At 39.0% G+C, this 17,518-nt stretch overlaps 1 protein-coding gene across 1 annotated transcript in view; it reads left to right on the forward strand.

Annotated features, from left to right (window-relative positions):
• Positions 1 to 17,518, forward strand: part of LOC122808522 (protein Aster-B-like) — a 1,382,984-nt gene that overhangs the window by 176,350 nt on the left and 1,189,116 nt on the right. Inside the window, exon 4 of the mRNA XM_044079476.1 lies at positions 11,803 to 11,906. Coding sequence (XP_043935411.1) covers positions 11,803 to 11,906 — 104 coding nt within the window. The remainder of the gene's footprint in view (positions 1 to 11,802; positions 11,907 to 17,518) is intronic.

Consider the following 17,518-nt stretch of genomic DNA (forward strand, 5'->3'; position numbering starts at 1 on the left):
CCAATCCTGGGGAGTCCCTGAGAGACACGCACTTCTCTTCAGTTGGCCCTCGGGACTTCTTTATGCCTTTCCCCCTGTTCCTCTGATTCCCCAGTTTTTAAGGAAAGCCCAAAGGTTGAGAAGCAAAGTAATTCTCATTGCACCCTGTTAGCCCGCCAAGTCTGTTTCACCTTTCTTTGGCCTCATCTGGTTCACCACCCATGGATTCTGGACCCGGCTCCAGACCTGCTATCTCACTCTCAGGGCTTGGTGCATCCCAGTCTCCAAAATCTCAGGCTGATGGCTTGGTATCTCCAGTTCCAGTAATTGCCAGGCAAAATAACTTATCCTCTTCGATACAAAGGATTCTTCTGGCTTCCCATAAACCATCCACCAGAAAGCTTTACTAAAGTAAATGGAAAAGATTTTCGATTTGGTCTTGTACAAACAACATAGACTCCTTCTCAGCTCTAGTTGATAAGGTCCTGGAATATTTAGCAACATTATTGGAATTGGGAGCCTCTACTTCCACAGTTATGGTTCATTTAGCCGCTATTTCTTATTTTCATGACGGACTTGATGATCGTTCCTTGATGTCTCACTGTTTATGTAAAATTTTTCTTAAAGGTGCTTTACATTTAAAACCTCCGTTTAAAGATCCTGTAGTGCTATGGGATTTGACCTTAGCCTTACAAAGCCTAGTTCGACAGCCATTTAACTTGAGCCCTCAAGTTTTTGTCTTAAAGAACCATCTTCCTAGTAGCTATCATGTCTGCTAGAAGAATTTCCAAGTTACAAGCTTTATGCGTGAAACATCCTTACATCATTTTTCACAAGGAGAGAGTCTTGCTAAGAACCAACCTCCAACTTCCTCCCCAAAGTGGTATCAGAATCTAATATTAACCAGTCCATAGATGTGCCAGTTTAATTTCCAAATTTTTCAAACCAAGGTGAATACTGTTTGCATCTGCTGGATGTCTACAGACAATTACGTTTTTACTTGGACAGAACAAAATCTTCTAGAAAATCAGACCAGTTATTTTTATCCTTTTCAGGCCACAGATCGGTAAACCTGTTTAAAAGGTTACCCTATCAAAATGGCTCAGAGATTGTGTTACCTTTGTCTACAATCAAAATAAACTCAAGCTGCCTACTATGGTTAGGGCGCATTCTACCATATCTGTTTCCACTTCAGCGGTCTTTCATTCTAAGGCCACTGTGGAAGAAATATATTCAGCTGCAACATGGAATAAATATATTCAATAAAACCCAGTAGCACAATGACAAGTGCCGGACCACCAATAGATTGATATCCAAAGTGTTTATTACAAAAATGGTAAGCGCTTTTGGCTGTATAATACCAGCCTTCATCAGACAATTTTAAAACACACATTGCATTACTTTTAAACCTTGTAGGTAATGAGCAATTGATTAATTAACCAATGATAGTAAAGCTCATTAATATTCAGCATTAGTATGCACCTTTTCACCGTAAGATATCCATCTATCTATTTACATTTCAAATTGCCTGTGAACTAATGATTTAAAACCAACATATATACTATATAAATACATTATGTGTTAGAACATACCTAAAATATAAATCTTTGGTGGTCCGGCACTTGTCATTGTGCTACTGGGTTTTATTGTTCAAAAGTTTGTGGTCGGTTGTGGTGTTATATAAGAAATATATTCAGCTGCAACATGGGCTACTCCTCATACCTTTATCAATATTCTCCAGGGGAAGAGCATCCTTTGGTTCTATGGTACTCAGGAACATCCTTCCTTAGGGCCGCCCAGGTTCAAAAGTAGATGGGGACTCTGTACCATCAATCAGGAATGAAAGAAAATTGACAACATCAGATAAAGAAGTTATGTCCTTACCATAACGTTCCATCTGTGTTGTCGATCTTCATTCATTCTTGACATCCCACGCTCCTGCCCCCTCCAAGAGACTTCTGGAGGATCAGACCTAGTCCTGGGATGCTATAGGGTTATACCTTAGACAGGGCTTCTGTATTTTCTCTAATTCTCTGCAAACTCTAGCTGAGGTAATGGGAAGTGGGGTATTGTGGTTAGGGCCTTAGCTTGAGAGTTTTTTGGCTGGTGCAAGCTATGTACAACAGCCGAGTTGGTTCTGAGGGGTCAGAACTTAACCCATTAGTCAAGAATGAATGAAGATCGACAACACAGATAGAACATTATGGTAAGGACATAACCTATTTTTTATCTGCTGTCTGTTCATCTTCTCCCCCTACCTCATGTATCTCACCTTCTAAATATTAACTATAACTTTCTCTACATAGCAGTTTTGACCCTTGGAAATAAGTTATTAATTCATATTATAGAATTGCACAATGAAAATACATATATAAATTGTCACTGAACTTATTTTTAAATCCTACTGTAAAATTTTACTAATTATGTATTCATGTCATTTTTAGAGCATTTCTTCCTGCGCCTCTGCTGAAAATTGGCACTGCTTAGTCACATTTTCTGGTCAACAAAAATCAAATTCATGAGTAAATAACTAAATAAATGTTTACTGTACATTTATTAACTAGGAGAATGGACTGCCAACCAACCCTTTTCAGCTGCAACTTCAACCGTTTTCATTCACAACTGGCTGCTGGCACTCAAAGTGAAATACCCTTCATACTTAGGGTAACAGTGGGTGACACTGTGCATTCATTAATAGCACCTATTTTTGTGAGGGACAGGTTTTTAAAAGTAAATGTGTCACAGAGCAAATAATTTATGGAGTTTGATGGAGGTCAGTGCAGACAGAGTTCCCATAGTACAGCAGCTGTGGAGATGATTACATTAGTAAATGAGATACTGAGGGTAGCCCTTTCCATAGAAGTTTTAGATGACTTTGCCTCACAGAAACACAGCTTTCAAATTCCCATACAGAACTTTTACATTCACTTACATCCAGAATCAAACCTGTCATTATGTAATAAGAGAACTGGTGGGCATCATCTGCTGCACTTTGGCAGAATAGCATGCTCCTTTTAAAGGTGTCACAGCTGGAGGATTTTATCTCTTACTCGTGTTGTTTTTTGAGTTAAGCGATAACAACAATGTGCTGATTGTCATAGCAATATATATATATATATATATATATATATATATATATATATATATATATATATACATGCATATATATATATATATATATATATTTTTTTTTTTTTTTGCATACATTTATTTGCTGAGCTTCCTCTGAGTTGCACTGCAGTTTCTGAAATGGAAACTCACTGCACAGTAATAAGTTAAGCACAAAGGCCTAATATTAAGTGTTGACTATTTACAAAGCCCACCCAGAATTGTCAACACATTACTAAGTTTTGTTGTATAACATTCGCATTTTTAAAGTTTTTTTAAATATATAATAATGTCCAATATGCTTCCCTGAGATGTTCTTTTATGCCTTTCAGCTGTAGACATTTTCACAGATTGTCCAGATTTTTGCCTCTTATGTTTGGTCTGTTCTTCATAAAATTTGTGGTTTTCCTGGAAAATCACTAAGAATTGATGTAACTAGATAATGACATACATTTGAGTTTCAGAATTCATACCATTCAGAAAATACATGCTAACACAAATCCTATCACTGTAGCAACTTTTAAGTCTATTTTCTTCTTCTTCTTCTTTCCTCGGCTTTTTCCGGTTAGGGGTCGTCACAGCGGATCATCTGTCCGCTCAAGATTAGCAGTGGAGTTTTACGGTGTCGAGTTGCCAGCCCGACGCCCAACCTTCCACAGAAGGCACACACACTCATGCCTGGGGCCAATTTAGAGTGTCCAATCCACCTACAGCATGTCTTTGGGATGTGGGAGGAAACCGAGCATCAGGAGGAAACCCACGTGACCACAGGGAGGACATGCAGACTCCGCACAGAAGGCACACCAGCCGAGAACCAAACCAGAGAACCTCTTGCTGTGAGGTGGCAACACTAACCGCTGCACCACCGCGGCCGCCCTAGCAACTTTTAAGTCTATAAGAGCAATATTTAAAATCTGTCCTTATTTTTGGGCCTTTATTCCCTCCCTAATATTGTAGGCTTTGTCCAGATTTCTTGTGCAATTACGTTGAAAGCCATGGTCCTGTTTTAAACAGATGTAGGCTGTAACAATGATTTTATTTTATACATGTCAGTTTGATGAGCTTGTTTTTGGTTTGAGCATCTCTAGGATGCACTCATCTGAGGTCTGCATTCTTTATGTTAAACAAATTGAGTGTTTTATGGATGTAAATCATAGTGTTCCTTTTTATTCTACTGAACTGTTCATAACACAAAAAAATATACACACACACATACATATATATACATTTATTTGTTTTTTTGCTGAAAGGCAGAGTTGAAAGTTCCTGCCAACAGTAAAATTGCAACCCCTAAGAAGATCCAAGATTTGCAAGTAGGTTTTGGTCTGGACTAACGTCATTATTACGTGTATGGAATCTTCATTTTTGCTGCTCAGTTTGGCAACAGGTTTTGTGTGCTCATTCTCACTCAGACTGACTTTGGGAGTTACTAAGTCCCTTACTTCCTGCTTTACTGTTCTGTGTATTCTTGAAGCATCTGACAGAATTACTAATGGTTAAAATGAGCGCTGGGATCATTTTTAATTCTGTTTAACACATTTGCTGGATTACTGTGTTGTTCTTTGTTTACCTTTATCAGCAAGATCTAATACCAGAAAAAGCATTACTTCAGTTGCAATGCAGCTGTGTTTGTTAATAGCGTTTGAACTTAAAAGCCCTATACTTATAATGGTATGATGGTACAAACTTTAATAAGATGAGTAAGGCAGCACAGAAAGAAAGCATTCTGTGGAGAGCACCACAATTGTGTCACGACAGGATTCATTTTTTACCTACTTGTTATATATTTTCTGCAAGTATAGACACTGTATCTTAATCATTAAGAATAACTCTGCTCTGCACTAATTAGAACTAGAGTTACGTTAGTATCTAGTGTTGTAACTTTTATAGCAGGAGGAATCCCTCTTTATAAAAATCATGGTTTGTAGTTGAAAGGTCAAATTTTGAGAAAGTGTTGTACTAAAAACATCTGATTTAAATGTTATAGATGTTAGGGAAAAGTGTTCCAACATCCCTTCCTTCACAGCATATTGTTTGACACTAATAACCATTACTGTTACAGTTTTCAATTAACATTAAGGGATGTCGATAAATTTACTTTCTATATTAAATTATGATCTGATGATGTCAGATTTCTTTCTGTCCTTAACCTATAGGCTCAGATCTGATCCCTTGGATCCAACTCAGCCGTTACAATATCTCGTGGTAACCAAAAAAGTCTTGAGCTTCTCCCTTACCCATAACGCGCACTCTTCCTAAATACATCAGGTCTGATTTGCCACCATTCATGTTAGACGTCGTGACCAGTTGCTGTCGAGCAGATAAGTGTATTTGATTGAATTTTAAAGCTTCCTTTCTCTTTTAATTTTTTGCATTTTTTTCTATTCATCTTTATAGCTTAGCTTATTTCCCTTACCTAGCGACTGCTTTCTTGCTGTTATTTCCCTCTTCTTTTCATATGAAAGTACCTCTGAACACTTTGTTAGTATTCCTTCCTTTTACACTTAGTGTATTCCCCTGTTACCGTTGTTGGTATCCCCCCCCCTTTTTTACTTCCTTTCTCTTAAAAAAAAAAAAAAAAAGCTTTCTGTCCTTAATTTCTTGGTTTAACATTTTCTCTTCAGTATGGCAAATTAAGAAAAAGGGCCAGCTAGCTTCAAAAAGTGTGAAAAGTGTCAGAGGAAAATGCCTTATTCTGATTGACATACTTTGTGTGTCTATTGTTTGGGACCCCATCATCTCCAAGAAGATTGTTCAATATGCCACTCGTTTAACCATAGAGCTCTGGCTGAACGCAAAAATAAATTGATTCTTAAATGTTGTCTTCCATCTGCATTGAGTGAGGCATTATCTGGAGCTTCCCCTCCGATAAAAAAAAGGGCAAATCAACATCATCTAGCCCTTCCTTTTCTTCATATAAATCTTCTGAAAAATCAAAGAGGAGACTTCTGTCAGCTCCAACATCTCAGTTGAGTCCGTCAGTTAAAAGACCCAAGCTTTCAGATCCTACAACCTTCTTGGATCCAAAAGTAAGGACAAAGAAACATATGGATCCATCCACTTCCTTGGATCCAGCTTTGGACAAGACTAAATCTTCAATGGATCAGACACCAACTGATCTGACTTCAAGCCTACCTGCTTTACCTAGGACCAATACTCACCATCTCTTGAACCGGTTACATAAAGAGTGCTTTCTCCCCTTCTTGAAAGACCTATGTCACCTTCTCTGATGTCTACCTGTTCTTCTAGGAGTTTGACTGAAGAGGACATGGAGACACTGGTGAGAGAGATTCTCGGGGAGCAGTGTATGCCAGTGGTTTCCTTGGGTCCTACCCCTTCGGACCAGGAGTTCCATACATCGACAACCCCTCCTTTACATCCTCCTCGGACTTCTTTTGAAGATTCAGAATTCTTGGATCCAAGCCATCCAGCTCCATTTGCTTCAGATCCGAAGATAACTCTACGCTTGGGTCCTGTTTTGCTCTGAGTTCTTTGGTTCATTCAGAGCCAGAGACCACTTACAGCCGTAACTGCCTGTTCAGTTCCAAGGTGTTGGGATCAAATCCAAAGTTATCGGAAGTGTCCCTGCACATAGGGGCTTTGGCTCGAGTCAGCCCGGCTCTGGCTTCTGCCTCATGAGGATTTTTCTCGGAGCAGGGAGGGACTAGGATCCAGAGGCTTGCACTCTCGGATTTGGAGTCTTGTCCCTCTCAGGGGAGGTTAGGTTTGAGGATTTGGAGAGAGCCTTGTGTATTTCATCAGTTTAGACAGTCTCTGCCTCATTGAATCTTCAGCCCCCAACTCTGTCATCTCTGTATACAGAATCTAAACCATTTTCTCCACAAGGACACCAAGTACCAAAACCCGAGGCTTCTCAGCAGGTCATTCCCATTTCTGCTGATACTTCCCCAGAGCATCCCATTCAGTAGGTACCCAAGAAAAAGCTGTGCAAGAGGAAGTATTTGGATTCCCTGGAAGAATCTGCCACTAAAGACACAGACTTTGAGGAGGGCGAAGGGTCCCCAAACTCACCTCCAGATTATGTCTCCATTGGGGACATCCTGGAAATTCTAAAACAGAGAGGTGATTGGAAGCCCAACAGCCCTTCATCTGATGAGTTTGTATACCTGGAGTCTTTTGGTACCCGCTCGTCTACCTCCTTGGTGACTCTGCCCGGCAACAAGCTCTTTGGCTGGATCTCTTGGCAGGCATGGAAGGCCCCCGACACCACTGAGCTATTTCCCTGGTGACCAGACAAAATTATTCCTGCTCCTGAGGCAAACAGTTTTGGACAGAAGGTGTGCCTGTGGATGCCATGGCCATGGTGGCAGCCACGAAGAAGGAACTAGCTGCGGAAGATTCCTCTATCCATCCCCCAAACAAGGAGTCTTGGGTGATGGATGCATGCAGGAAGCTTGTCTGTGCTTCACTGACCTTCTTATTATGGTCCCTGAACTACCTGGCAAACTTTACTAGGTTACAGAGGGATCTGATTAAAGAGCTTTCAAATACCCTCTCAGGATCTACATTTGAGAAAGTACTAGCCTTGGTTACTTCCCTGTTGGCTACCTTCCAGTCTATTTCTAACTCTTCCTTAATGCTGATTTCACAGGTGGACAAAGTAACAAGTAGAGCAACAGGTTCAGGCATTGCCAGCACGCCTGGATGAGCTTGTGTGACTTTGTGGAGCCTTTCAAGTTTACGTTCATCAGTGCTCCATTTGACAGCATGTCCTTATTCTGCCCTAAAGTAAGAGAGACATTGTCCAGGTGTGAGAAAGTTCGGAAGACCCTACCTGCAGTGGGTGTACGTTTCTCCACTTTGCAGCGATACTTCTCCAGGAATCAGTGAAGCAGTGGAAAAAATGTGGTTTAGAAAATCCCAAGGATCTTTTCAAAAACACACATGGAAGCAGTTCCCCCAGAGGCAGAAGGGGGGGGACTCCAATGGTAGACGCTACCCTCACAGCAGAGTAGGCCACAAAACCAAGGGTCAAGAGAATCTTTCTTTGGCAGGCCCTTCCAGTGCTCCTGAATGGAGGCTTGATTACCCTACATTGGAGGCAATTGGGGGTCGACTGTCCCTGCGCAGGAGACCCTGGCTGGAAATAACATCAGATACTTGGGTGCAGAGGATCATTTCCAGAGGTTGTATTATACCCTTTTCCCTTCCTCATCCTTAGCGCAAAAAAATCCCTGATGATCCACCCAGCCAGAGCGAACAAGCAGCTATTCAGATACAAAACTGCTAGAAAAATTAGTCATCCAAGAGGTCCCACGAGACAAGAGAGGATCCAGAACTTACTCAAAATTCTTTTTAGTGCCAAAGTAAACAGGGGACTGGAGACCAGTCTTAAATCTCAGCAATTTTTTTACAAATCAGTTCAACAAATCAAATTCCGGATGGTCACAGTTCAGTCCATTCTTCCATTTCTGGATAAGGATGACTAGATGTGCTCTATAGAGGTACTTATGCTTCTGGCTGGGAGCCAGTCATTGTCAGTTTAGAGTAATGCCCTTTACTCTCACCACAACCCCCAGGGTGTTTATCAAGTGCATGGCAGTTCACTTCAGACTGCATGGATTCCAGGTGTTTCCATATCTAGATGATTGGCTTATTTCTGCCACAACCAGTCATCAGCTGTTGAAGGCAAGAGACAACATTCTGTAGACGTATTTACATGTAGGGATAACTATAAACTATGAGAAATCTATCTAGAACCTACTCAAAGTTTAAACTATATAGGATCAATTCTCAAAACAAAAGAGACAGTAGCCTCACTCCCTCCTTCAAGAGTCGAAACAGTCAGGTCGCAAGTCATAAGAATAATCTGCAGCAACAAAATCTTCGCTCAGCTGGTTCTTCAGACTTTAGGATCCATGGCGGCAGCAGTAACACTAGTCCCACTGGCCAGATTTCATATGAGAATTCTGCAATGGCTGTTATCAGCACAGTGGTCTATCCTTCAACAACCAATGTCGACTCAAATAAAGATAACCAATATTTGCAAAAAAGGTCTCAAATGGTAGATTTAATTGGATCAAATACTACAAAGTTGCCAGTTTGTTCTTCCCCATTTCAAGGCCACAGTGATCACAGATGCTTCCCAGCTAGGGTGGGGAGAGGCATTTTCTGGGCAAAACAGTCCAAGGCACTTGGTCCCCCACAGAGGCCAACTTGCATATCTACATCCTAGAGATGAGAGCAGTGCTTTTAGCATCGCAGGCTTTCCAAGGTGCTCTTCCCTTAGGAATGATTGCAATTCAATCAGACAGCATGTCAGTAGTCTGGTATATCAACCAACAAGTAGGAGCCAGATCCTACCCCTTGTGTTGAGAATGTCTCAGTGTATGGCAATGGGTGATCTCATCCAACCGTTTTCTCATAGCAACGCATATTCCAGGGAAGTCCAGTGTGATAGCAGATAAGCTGAGCAGGTGCATTCTTTTACCCCATGAATGGTTTCTCAATCAGAATGTGGGGGAAAGGATATTCTGTCGATGGAGTCAGCCTTGCTGCAATCTTTTTGTCTCTCCCCTAAACAACAAATGCAGCCACTACTTCGCTCTGATCCCCCCCAAGTGGAGAGTCACCAAGGGATGCTCTTCTTCACAACTGCACCCCCCGTCCCCTTTATGCCTTTCTCCCAACCCCATTAATCCAGAAATTTCTGCAGAAAGTGGCCGGGTTGAAGAGCAAAGTAATCTTCATTGCACCATATTGGCCTTGACAGATTTGCTTCCCCTTCCTCTGGCTTCATTTACTTCACTAAGCATGGATTCTGGATCCAATTCCAGATCTTGTGTCTCAACCAACAGACATGATTCACCCAGATATACCTAATCTCAGGCTGATAGCCTGACTTCTCCAATTCCATTAATAGCCAGACAACCTGTGCTCTCCTCTCCAGTCTGATACATACTCCTATCTGCTTATATACAATCTACTCGTTAGCTGTATTCCAGTAAATGGACATTACTAAATAACATTGATCCCTTCTCTGCTCCGATTCATGATATTCTTGATTTTTAGCCCAGTTTTTCAATGAAGTCATCTTGTTCAACTGTCAAAGTCCAGTTGGCAGCAGTATCTAATTTTCACATTGTTTTCCAAGGTTCTTCAGTTACTTCACATAAACTCTGCAAAGCTTTTTTGACAGGAACTCTCCTTTTAAAGACCCCTTATAAAGACCCTACTCCCCCTTGGGACCTAAATCTGGTGCTGCAGGCCATTATACACCCCCCTTTCAAAGCAGCAACTAAGTTTGATCTCAAGTTCTTTTCTTGGAAGACTATCTTCTTAGTAGCCATATCTTCTGCAGAAGAATTTTGGAAATTCAAGCCTTATCTTCCAATCCACCACATTTGATTTTTCACAAAGACAGAGTATCTCTCCGTACTAATCCATTTTTTTACCAAAGGTGGTATCCAAAACAAATATCAATCGATCGATCAATGAGAATAAAGGTGAATACTTGTTACATTTGTTAAGATGTTCGCAGACAATTGCATTTTTATTTTCATAGAACCAAAGATATCAGGAAATCTGACCAATGATTTGCTTCCTTCTCAAATGTTAAATTGGGTAAACCAGTCACCAAAGTAACCTTAGCCAAATGGCTTACCAATTGTATTTCTTTCATTTATGATTGTTTGGGCTTGACTTTGCCAAACCTTTACAGGTAATTCTACTAGGGCAATGGCAACTTCATCTGTTTTCTAGTCTAGAGCCTCTATGGATGATATTTGTGCAGCAGCAGTTTGGGCTACGCCTCATACCTTTGTTACTCATTACAAATTGAATCTGGTCTCCAGGGGTACTGCATCATTCAGTTCAAGGGTGCTGAGGAACATCCTTCCTTGACTTCACCCAGGATCTAAGGTAGCTGGGGAATCCATCCTATACATTTTGGATAGAACGAAAATTGACAACATCAGATAGAGAAGTTATGTACTCACCATAACCTTCCATCTGTGTTGCCCATTTTCATTATTCCTCAAATCCCTAACCATGAACTCCTAGATGAGCAAGTATTCTTAGGTGGGCAGTTACCTTATACTGGGCTCCAGATACAGTCTGTCCGGATCCTTCTGATATTTTGTTTTACACCTATTAGCAAACAGGATCTGAGGTACTTAGGAAGGGTGCATTATGCCTAAGGGAGAAGCTCGAGAGTCTTTTGGTTACCACAAACTATTGTAACGACTGAGTCGGAGCTGAGGGATCGGAACCAAACCTATAGGCTGAGAAAGTATGAAAATGAACACAGATGGAATGTTATAGTGAGTACATAACTTATTTTTTGGCATTCTGCATGGTTTGCAGACTTCAACAAAGAGAAAAAATGCTCATCCATCTTTGAATAAGTATCTGTTTAAACTCTTAATTGGACTGTTTTCCTCTGAAAGAGGACTTTTATGTGTTTTTGTTAAGTTAGCTGCTGCCAGAACCTGACATTCTGAGTAGTTTTTCTCATTCATATTCTTTTACTTTGTCCTACAGATTGTTGAGGTTGCAGCTTGGGATACCATATAAATGCTTCTTTTTTCAGACTGTAACAAGGGGGACCTATTGCATTAGAACTTGTGATGTTACATCACTAGTTTCAATCTTAAATGTATGAGCTGAGGATACAGCCCTGTAGTAGGAACCCTATAAATATCCACTAATTAACCTGCTTTTGTCTTTGTTTTCTTTTTGCCCAATCTGAACTAGATTACTCCTGTGCCCTGCAGAGGGATATCCTACTTCAGGGGCGGCTCTACCTCTCAGAAAACTGGATATGTTTCTATAGCAACATCTTCAGATGGGAAACACTGGTATGCTCTTTTTTTTGTTTGTTTGGAAATATTTCCTTTGTTAAAATAATTTCTAAAAATGTATTAACTCACTGTATGAGATTACTGAAACACTGTAGGTTTAGCCATGCAATTACTGAAATGCCTTAATGTAAACTAGCCAGAAAGTGATTGTGCATTTATGTTGTGTGTCTCCATATTGTAGCTAACCTAAGGCAGCTCCACCCTTCATTCCATCTCTATGGAAAGCTTAGGTTGATTTAAAAGCCACAGCCGTCTCAGCTTCAACAGCCCCTTTCAGTAACTTATTCTAATTGCCAACCACTTTGTCTGTGAAGAAGCATTTTATCACAACATTAAACTGTCTACTTGTGAGCTAATGGTCATGTCCCATCTTACCTGCTCTGTACTTCCTTTCTAGTGTTAGTTCATTTCCTTTATCCTTTCATTGTGTATGTACTCATATTGCCTCCTTTTCTGTAAGTGACTTAGCATCAGCAACAGAGGTACTACAATGTAAAGACAGATAAACTTGCCCAACGCTGTGTGATGGAACTTGATACATCATAGTTAAAAAGGTGCAGTAGCCTGCAAGTCATTTCTTCTCCCAGTGAAGCACAGTTTGTTTTCTAAGCTGTGTTACAGATGTAGTGTTATATATGTGAGCCTCATCTCCAGTACACAGTGGCACAAGTGTGCACAAGCACACACTTGTACCACTATATGTCGGAGTGCCCACAGCAGAGATATCACCACTACTACATGCACTGAGTGCTAAGCTAAATGGATTAATGCCATATAAACCTTGTCAGGTGGTCTCAGAACCTGTACTACATATACCCAGTCATACATTACTGCGTTTACAAAAGCAGGTGTGTGCTTGTGTAATTTTTTTTTTGTTTGTTTTTTGGGGGGGGGTGCTACAGTGTGCACTTCATTTTAGTCTGTGTGCTATAGATTTTATGCACCTGTCTTAGGCAACTGGATTTTATTAATTTTTTTGATCTGTATATAAATACACATGCATCACTGGCACAGACTATGGCACACAGAGGAATTAAAATTTCTGCCTTACCATGCACGTAGTACTTCTACATGTGGTGTCATACATGAAAGGGCAATACCGACTTCCATACAATCCGCCAAAACTCATGGCATGGCAGGACTCTGTATTTTATGACATTAGTAACCGAGTGTGAAAACCATGTAAGCTAGCATTCATTAGTAATAAAGGAATAATATAGTTTACTTACTCATCTCATGGATGCCAGTCTAGTAAATGATAACTGTTTAATCTCACAAAGTGGCAAAGTGACTTCTTCCTGTAGAACATAGTAAATACTGACAAAAGTGCAAATGAGAAAGGGAGGGTAAGGTGTCAATGATACTACATGGCATGGACGAAAATGTAAGTGACTTGTGTTAGGGATCGAAGGACCATGTTAATGAAATGACCACAAGTAGACTTATGCTCAAACACTGGCACTGGGAGAAAAACAGGAAATATTTCCCATATGTACACAGCAGGGGCCCTTTGGTCAGCATAAGGAAAGCTGACAAAAAAGGACAGTTGTGTAAGCCAGACACTTAAATCCCCAAGAATTCTACCCAGTAATAAAGGTAGATTTCAGCTATGCATAGCCAGCTTCTCATATTATACTGACAAACTGTTGATTACTGTGACCTACAGATGTTGTGTAAAGAAGGGCACAACATATTGTAAAAGGTATGCTATATTATTTTAATGATACCAGTAAACATGAACTGCCTTGAGTTTGCCAAGTATTGCAAAATATCTGCTGCAAAAAATTGTCATCCTGATCTTGACAAGTACATGCCATCCTATCTGAACACATGTAAGCCCTAATTTAGGCTTGGATGCTCTACACGTTTCCATTTTTAAAATGGGACATTTTTTTCATGTAGTTATTTACCCAAAAATTATTTTCATTCACAGTGACATGGCTCTTCTTTCAATATGTGATTTGTGAAAAATACATCCTAACACCTGTACAATCAGTGTTATTTAAGAGAGCTGTAAATTCTCTACTGCCATTCCGAGAGTTCTTGTGTTGTGGATGAGATCATTTGTACTGACATGAATAAAAACAGATCTGTAAAAAAAAAAAAAAAAAAAACAACTGCCAATCATTAGCGGACCAGAGTTCCACTGTGGCAACCCCTAACAGGGAAAAAGCCGAAAGACAAACAACAACTTCCTTACATTAAGGCATTCAAAGGCTTGTCTCACATCATCTATTTTTACTCCTGGCAAGCATAACACTATTTGATGTTCATTTTCATCTCTGAAGATGTAAGTATCAGTTTCTCTAATAAATCTCTTATTTATTTTATTAAGTACGTGGTGTGCGGTTCTGTTGTTGCCTTTCTGTGCATATTTTCCTAGTTTAGTTGCTTGGGTTTGGTGTTTTTCACTTTCTCTAATAATTGTATCTCCAATTACAAGAATATTTCTTCTGACCAGATCAGAAGAATCTTAAGCTTCTAATTCAGTAATGTCTGCTCTATCAGTTGTTACAACGGAATGCTCTTCATCACCTTTAGGCTTATTAATCCCACTGTTTTCACTGCTTATTGCATTTTCAAGCATACAGTTCTCATCCTGCTGGCTTTGTACATCCACAACTTGAGCCATGTTGTCAAAGTCTTTCTCCTCTTTTTTTCTTACAGTAATGTTCTTCAATTCTTCCACATTCCGTTTTGATTTCTTCCTTGTCACCTGCCCCATGCCTCTTTTTCCTACCTTCTGTTTTGGAAAAATGATGCCTTTTTCTATAGACTGAAGGGTTTCTGATAGAAAAGTGCTATCATTCCCTTTAATGTGTGTTATGTAACAAAACAGTGTTCTTTTTATTATGTATTCTCTTAGGTTTACAGACATTTATCAGTTTCTTACTTCTTTGTTATGTGTGTTATTGTGAACTTCTTCCTTTCTTTCTTTCTTTATTTCCTTCTATATGCTCTGAATCAACTTGACAATTGTGTAAATGTGCTTCTAACTCAAACCTGCTGTGCCCCTACCCTAACTAAACTTCAGGAGATCACACAAGACTCATTCACTGCCATTGAATCTTGGCCTAAAACTTCTCAGTTTCTCCTCAATCCCAGTAAAACCAAACTTATTTTCTTTATTCTAAAACAATTCCTTAACTAGAAGTACACATTTCACATCACCTCATGCAACAACACAACAATCAAAACAGTAAGCAAAACCAAATTAGTAGGAATCATCATAACGAAAAACAACCTTACATTGTATGACATACTCCTTTTATGGCATCCACTGCCATCAGCTACATTTACAACACATGCCTCCTCTTGGTGGGTAACTGTATAATTTCTCAAATTCCATAGATGCCCAGTAACCCTGTGTTCCTCAGAAACAGTCTACTAGGAAGATGTATAAAAGCAAATGGAATAGATTTTCCATATGACACTGGAGCCAGTTACTCCATAGTTAAAGTCAAGCTAGTTGCCATTTTAAACTTCCATCCAGCTCTAGATTCTAGTTCTATAGCCTTTGTTATTGTAGACAAGGCCTTTCTAAAGGATACTTTTCTCCGAAGACGACCCATTAAAGACCCTGTCCCACCATGGAAGACATATGAGTGAAAAGTTTTGCTGGCTCACATCTGCCAGAGCGGGACAGTATGGATTTATCATTATGGTAAATACAAAACTTTAATTTTTCATTCTTATGTTATAGACACAAAATGTTGATTTAACATACTAGGAATTCACCCCATGAGAAAAAGTTAAATGTGAAACTGTGAATATATGTTGTGAAGTGATTTGAAGGTCATTTCCATTTATGAGGATTCAAATTTATACGATAACAAAAAACATTTATAATATGACAAAAAAAAAGCTAGCTATATATAAGATAATCTGAAAGCCAAAACCTTAATGGGATCTGCTCCTTCTGAGAGTGTGCACCAACTATGACTGCGAAGACGACACCTAAATGTAATGGTTATAACACTCTACACATACACTAGCCCCCTTCAAAAAGCCATACCAATAATCATTCAGTAGTGTTTCTGTAACTACCCTTTGCTTTCATATACATCTTGGTCCCATTTTTCTAAACACCTTTATTAAATGCTTCCATTTGGTTTATCACTGTTCTATTAATGTTGCCAGATGTTTGCCTACCCTACAAAAACACATTGATCCATATCTATTGATTATACATCACAGCTTTCATCTGCTACCTTCCTGTCTTAACTGTTAGCTGTTGAGCCTCATTTACCTCTAATATTGGCATAATTAAGTCTTTCATAAATATTTCCAATTGAGCTACTTTTTGATTTCCAAATTTCTTCGCTTTTTACAAATTTTCAAAATATCTTTAAAACCACTACAGGATATGTGATTATATTTATTGTTATAGTCTCCCTAAGTCTGGCAACAACCCTTTCTATTTTTTCTTGCCTAAGTTGTTACTTTAAAAGTTTTTGTGCTTGGGAGTTATTAAAAAAATAGTTGCTTAACAGCAGTTTTTCTAAATTCATGCATATTATCCAAGTACTCTCGTATTTTTTTCTGTAGCATTCTGCAACTGTGCTTCTTCTTGTTCTTTGAGATTTCCCTTATTCTGCAATACTGTAACCTTTGTCAGGCCTTCTAAATAATTTATATAAATCCTTAATCAGATCTCTTTATCTTCTATTTCTACCTCCTTTTTAAACTCCATTTTCATTTTATCCCACTGACTAGCTATAACTTCTGAAGATATTTCTACCTTCCCTAATAACACTCAAATAGTTTTCCCTACCCATTCCTTAAATTCCTCTCTTTTTAACAGGTAGGTGGGAAAGTATAGTGTTTCATTTTTTAATTCATTACCCTGCACTTTTATCTTAGTTTTTTATTAGTGCATTATCTGAAATAGTTATTGGGTGTATGTCAAAGCTTTTAGTTAAATGCAAATGTTCTTGTGAAATATAATTTCTGTCTAGTGTAGTCCAGTTATTGTACCTTACAGAATAATTTGTATGTTCCATCTGAATTCATACTACTGAATTCACATCTTCCATACCAAATATTTTCATAAATTTCTTCAGAAATCTACCTTCTTTTGTTTTACTTCCCCTTTTATGTAACTGAAACATCCTCAGTATTGCAAATCAAGTTCCAGTTTTCACCTATAAGTAATATTCCTAGATAAAAGCTGATTATTTCTCCCAAAAATGTCTTAAGCTCCATAATAGCAATTTTTTGTAGAATATTAATACATGCCAGTATATTCATCCTTGTCCCTTGCCAATAGCCTCTTACTATCACAAATCTACCAATATTGGCTTTATTTTCCTCATCTACCTTGTTAGAGCCCCTCTAGCAACTAGTATACTTACTCTACTTTTCGTTTGTTATGGATATTCTGCTGAAAATGCATCCTGAAATCCTATGTTTGTCAAATTACATGTCAGTTTTTTGAATGTATATTTCCAACACACTGATGTTTGGCAGGCTGAGTTTTATACAGTTGTTTCTTGTCATCTCCATTTGAACCTATTTTACATTTTTTCAAAACTTTTTGGTTTAACGAAGACTGTCAAACAAAAAAAACTAAATACATTGTCAGAGCACCCCTATAACCCATTAACTTG

The sequence above is a fragment of the Protopterus annectens genome, chromosome 8.part0, assembly GCF_019279795.1.
Source record: "Protopterus annectens isolate FY-2018-M chromosome 8.part0, PAN1.0, whole genome shotgun sequence".
In the NCBI taxonomy this organism is placed as follows: domain Eukaryota; kingdom Metazoa; phylum Chordata; order Ceratodontiformes; family Protopteridae; genus Protopterus; species Protopterus annectens.